Below are 5,412 nucleotides of genomic sequence, written 5' to 3'. Positions count from 1 at the left end.
TTAGTGTAGTAGTGAAACATTAATTTTTTTTTATTTGAGAAATTACCCATTAATTAACACCACCTAAGCTAGAGGCGCTCGTTTAACTTCAAAACGGTCGGAGAATCGTCACACGTGGCAAGTTTTGTAAGAAAATCGAAAAGCAGGGGCAAATTCGTCAATAAAATGACACGTCCTGCTCATATTCTTCCCATCTCAGGCGGCGCCGCCGTAACTTCACGACGGAGTCAGATACTAATTCCTCCGTCTGGGCAGCACCCCGTGAGGGTATATTCGTCATTTTGGATACACGTGCATGTAGTGTATATCGTATAGCAGCATAGAAAAGATTGGCCGATGATATTTCATTGTTGTATGTATAGGCGTCTCTCCCAATGCCAGCTGAAACAAATGCGAAGCCGGCTAATTTAATCTCTCTTTCTCTCTCTCTCACACACACGCATTACACACACTAATTCATTTTATTTTATCTCACCTTTTTTTCTTTTAATCGTATTTTAATTTTGTCCAGATTGCTTTTTCTGAGTAACTTGTTTATTGATTGATTTCCATTTTCATCCCTCTATACAAACCTGATCTCTTCTCTGCTGTTTGTTGGGATTCCAATCTATTCTCTCTCAAGTCTCAACACATTCCAAATGCTGCCGGAGCTCCAATTTTCTCCTTTCCGCCGGCACTAAAACTAGCAGAAACGGAAGGAAAACCCAGCTTATCTATGCCATTGACGGAAAAGGGGGGGAAAATGCCGGAGCCACAGGCGGAAAACAGAGTGAAGAAGCCAAGCGACGACGACAATCTAGAGAGAGAAAATCAGAAATCAATCGACGCGACGACTACGACGCCGAGGTCAGTGCTCATCATTCCGCGGAGCAAGTCTCAGGCGACGAGCCGCCGCGTGGCGCCGACTTCAATCGAAGACTCTGGCTCAGTTAGGGTTACGGAGAAGCGCCTCCCCAACGGAGATCTGTACATCGGGACATTCTCGAACAACACTCCGCACGGATCGGGGAAGTATCTGTGGGAGGACGGGTGCATGTACGAGGGCGAGTGGAAGAAGGGGAAGGCAAGCGGGAAGGGGAAATTCTTGTGGCCGTCCGGCGCTACTTTCGAAGGAGAGTTCAAATCGGGTCGGATGGAAGGAACGGGCACGTTTATCGGGCCGGACGGGGATATGTACCGAGGGTCGTGGTGTGGGGATCGGAAGCACGGGTATGGAGTGAAGCATTACAGCAATGGCGATTACTACGAGGGGCAGTGGAAGAGGAATTCACAGGACGGGCAGGGCAGGTATCTGTGGAGCAACGGGAATGAATACATCGGTGAATGGAGGAACGGAATTATTCATGGAAGAGGCGTTTTGGTCTGGAACAACCGGAATCGATTCGATGGGAATTGGGAGAACGGCGTTCCCAAAGGGCAGGGGGTTTTCACTTGGCCGGACGGGAGCTGTTACATCGGGAGCTGGGCGAATGATTTAAGCTGGAGCAATAACACTGCGCAGATATTGAACGGCACATTTTATCCTGCTCACACCGTGAGAAGCGGCGGGGTTGGGGATGAGGGGTGTTTTAGTCAAAAGCTGTCGGCACCGGTGGGGGAGGAGGGCGTTGTTGCGGTGTCTGGTGGTGGGAAGAAGCGGGCGTCGGTGGACGGAGGGGCGGCGGAAAGGGTTTTTCCGAGGATTTGCATTTGGGAGTCGGATGGGGAAGCTGGGGATATTACTTGTGACATTGTTGATAATGTCGTCTTCAATCAGGATGGGATTAAGCAGTTTAGGAGGAACCCTTGTTGCTTTAGTGGCGGCGAGGCGAAGAAGCCGGGAGAGACGATTTCGAAAGGGCATAAGAATTACGAGCTCATGCTCAATCTCCAGCTCGGGATAAGGCATTCTGTTGGGAAGCTTGCTTCTAACTTGCGCGAGCTCAAGCTGAGTGATTTTGATGGTAAGGAGAAATTCTGGACTAGGTTTCCTTCGGAAGGGTCGAAAATCACGCCGCCGCATCAGTCTGCTGAGTTCCGGTGGAAGGATTACAATCCTGTGGTGTTTAGGTACTAAGTAATTTGCAGTTTTAGTCATTTTGTATAGTTTCTTGATTTGGGTTTATGGCTGAATATTCAATCTGAATTTGTGCATCATCAGACATTTAAGGCAGCTATTTCAAATAGATCCTGCGGATTACATGTTAGCCATTTGTGGAAACGAGGCGTTGAGGGAGCTTTCGTCTCCCGGGAAGAGTGGAAGTTTGTTTTACCTAACACAGGATGGTCGTTTCATGATCAAAACTGTGAAGAAATCAGAAGCCAAGGTTGGTTGCTTTCTCTTTATAACTTGTTAAAGTTTGGAAAATGAAGAAGGTTGATTAATTGTTTGTTCTTGAAGGTGCTTATAAAGATGCTTCCTAGTTACTATCACCACGTCTATTGCTATGAAAACTCGCTGGTGACGAAGTTCTATGGAGTTCATTGTGTGAAACCAGTGGGTGGTGTCAAGGTATGTGGTGGTTGCTGGAATTTAATTGCTGCAACGTATGTTTATAACTATATATGTCGAGTCTAAATTATTTCGTGTTTGTTATCTACTAGACGCGTTTCATTGTGATGGGGAATTTGTTCTGCTCAGAGTATCGAATCCATAGAAGATTCGATTTGAAAGGATCCTCCCATGGCCGCACGACTGATAAGCTTAAGGGAGATATTGATGAGACCACAACCTTGAAAGACCTTGACCTTGATTATGTATTTAGGCTGCATACAAATTGGTATCAAGATCTTATCAAGTTAGTTTGCATTTCTCTTCTTTTATGTGTAGTTTATTGCATTTTGTCACATTTGCTGTTTCCTAATTTCTTGCATTAAATTTGCAGACAAATTGATCGCGACTGTGAATTCCTGGAGACAGAACGAATAATGGATTACAGCCTCTTAGTTGGCCTTCATTTTCGTGATGTTAGCACTGGCGACAAGATTGGTTTATCGCCATTTCTTCTGCGCACAGGTAAATTGAGTTTTAATCAATTTCTTTATGTATATAGACGAATTACTTTTGTGGGAAACGAAGATTGCTGATGACGAGATATTGGTTCCTCAGGGAAGAGTGATTCATACAAGAACGAAAAGTTCATGCGTGGCTGTCGTTTCCTTGAAGCCGAACTGCAAGACATGGACCGGGTCCTATCTGGCAGGTATGCACCTTGCACCTTACGCCTTACATTAAATATGTATTTAGATAACATCACTTCTTGATGGCTGAGATTTGATTTGTTCTATGATAGACATTGTATTATTACTCTTTGATATAATTGGGAGGGCGGCCTTCAAATTGGTGGCAATAAATCTAAGTGGTTGTTGATCAATTGTAATTATGTGGGGTATCTATGTGCCTTAGAGATTGGTCTTGTTTGTAACAGTATTGGCATGGAGTCAAGTTTCAGATTTCTGAAGCACACAATTAATGTAGTGTATCTATGGTTTATCAGGAAGCCATTGATCAGGCTAGGGGCCAACATGCCAGCACGAGCCGAGCGAGCGGCTCGAAGGAGTGTGGACCAGTGCACACCGGGAGGCTTGAGCAGCCTGACATCCTCACGCAGTGGTGAAATCTATGAAGTGGTCCTCTACTTTGGCATCATAGACATTTTACAAGACTATGATATTACCAAAAAGCTCGAACATGCCTACAAATCGTTGCAAGTTGACCCCGCCTCAATCTCAGCAGTCGATCCCAAGCTCTACTCGAAGAGATTCCGCGATTTTGTTGGGAGAATATTCCTTGAGGATAGATGAGCACGAACGAAAGCTCCTACACCGAATCATGGCTGCAAGAGCAATGCCTGCCTCGGGAGGCACTCGTGGTTGGGGAGGGTTCAGATTCTTGAACCTGACCGAGTTTTTGTGGATTGGCCGGGTGTTGATGGAAGTAAGTTATAAGACTATAGTAGTGGAGTACTCCATAAGATTTTGTACATGGAATTGGTGGGTTGGTTAGGGTGAAAAATTTGGTTGTGGGGTATTTTCTTTTTGAGCCATTTTTGGTATGTGCACCAAGAAGATTTGAAAGATAGGCATAGGGAAAGGAGCTAGCTCAACTGTTTCCCCAACAAAAAAAGATTCAAAATATTGGTGGAGGGATTTCAATAATGAAGTGTACAGATTACAGGGGATAAAGTGTTACATATTTTATTTATTTTTAGTTGAAATATCTCATTTCTTTGATATAAAAAGCCCTTTACCCCACACTAAGAAGAAGGGTTGTTTGTTTGTGTAAACACATGAAAAGAAGAGAAAGTTAAGGTGAAAAGAAGTGCTTGGTGTTTCTTATCTTATTGTTGTCATCACATCTTTCTACAGTACTTGATTGCTAATTATTGTGGATGAAATCCATTACTAACAAATTTATGTCACCAAATTTTGTTTAACCAAAACTAATTTAATTAAAATATATGGATGCATATATAGTACATAGGAAGTGCATAATATTATGGTCACAGTATAATTTTTTTTACTTTTTTTGAACCACGAATATAATTAGTGCATACTTTAATTCAAATTTTAAAAATAATAGAAAAGAAATTCAAAAAAAATGAGGTTAAAGGCTAATAAGTCTTTTTAACTTGTCCACTTACTACACTTATTATTTTAATATATAATTAATATATCAAATTATTTATATAACCTTATTTTAGTTGTACAAAATTTGGTTGTTTATCATCACTCAAAAAATCATCATATGAAAAAATAGGATTTTGTTTTGGGGAAAGGATATATACGTACTCCTTGAAGATATTACTCTCTCCTGTCTCATTTAGATAGATGTCTACATTTCCTTTTTAATTTGTCACACTCAATATATTCATTTTCTATATTTAGAAATAAATCTCCATCTCTTTCTCCTTTCTTCTCATTAAAATATTTAACTATTCTTTTCTCTCTACTTATTCTATCTACTTATTCATTAAAATCTCTAAAAAATGTGGACATCTTGAGTGGAATGTAGGGAATAATATGAATAAGTCTTTTAATTTAGTTTTGTGAATGTTATTCAATCGGCATGATTCGATACTTAAATTTTGAGATTGGTCCTAATTTGTGAGTTATAATCTTATTCTTTTGATGAAAATTACTACTCCTCCGTTCCATATTAATAGAGTCATTTTTCTATTTTGAGAAGTTTCAAGTTAATTGAGTCATTTCTATTTTTAGCAAAAAATAATTCTTCTCTCTTACTTTACTCTCTCTTACTTTACTCTCTCTTACTTTTTCCCAATTTATTTATCACACTATTCTTAAACTCCATGCAAAAAAAATATGTCTATTAACAATGAACGGAGTAAGGAGTGAGTACTGTACTAGTTTTTTCCTACTAATCTAGATAGATTCAATTTAATGTTGAAACTATTGAGGCGTATCAGGGGC

General features: G+C 40.8%; 1 protein-coding gene across 1 annotated transcript; it reads left to right on the top strand.

Annotated features, from left to right (window-relative positions):
- Positions 1–335: 335 nt before the first annotated feature.
- LOC121811363 (phosphatidylinositol 4-phosphate 5-kinase 2-like) lies at positions 336–4,317 on the top strand. The gene is made up of 7 exons (XM_042212208.1): positions 336–2,049; positions 2,141–2,306; positions 2,381–2,491; positions 2,584–2,777; positions 2,865–2,995; positions 3,089–3,182; positions 3,477–4,317. The coding sequence occupies exons 1-7, from the start codon at positions 716–718 to the stop codon at positions 3,781–3,783; spliced, it is 2,337 nt and encodes a 778-aa protein (XP_042068142.1). The 5' UTR covers positions 336–715; the 3' UTR covers positions 3,784–4,317.
- The last annotated feature ends 1,095 nt before the right edge of the window (positions 4,318–5,412 follow it).

Source organism: Salvia splendens, chromosome 1, assembly GCF_004379255.2.
Source record: "Salvia splendens isolate huo1 chromosome 1, SspV2, whole genome shotgun sequence".
In the NCBI taxonomy this organism is placed as follows: domain Eukaryota; kingdom Viridiplantae; phylum Streptophyta; class Magnoliopsida; order Lamiales; family Lamiaceae; genus Salvia; species Salvia splendens.
Note: the sequence above shows the minus strand (reverse complement) of the source record. Positions and strands in the feature narration are given on the sequence as shown.

Coding starts and splice junctions, on each gene's coding strand:
- LOC121811363 (XM_042212208.1), top strand. CDS start 716: ATGCCATTGACGGAAAAGGGGGGGAAAATGCCGGAGCCACAGGCGGAA. Junction 2,778..2,864: donor TGGTATCAAGATCTTATCAA/GTTAGTTTGCAT, acceptor TTAAATTTGCAG/ACAAATTGATCGCGACTGTG. Junction 3,183..3,476: donor GACCGGGTCCTATCTGGCAG/GTATGCACCTTG, acceptor ATGGTTTATCAG/GAAGCCATTGATCAGGCTAG.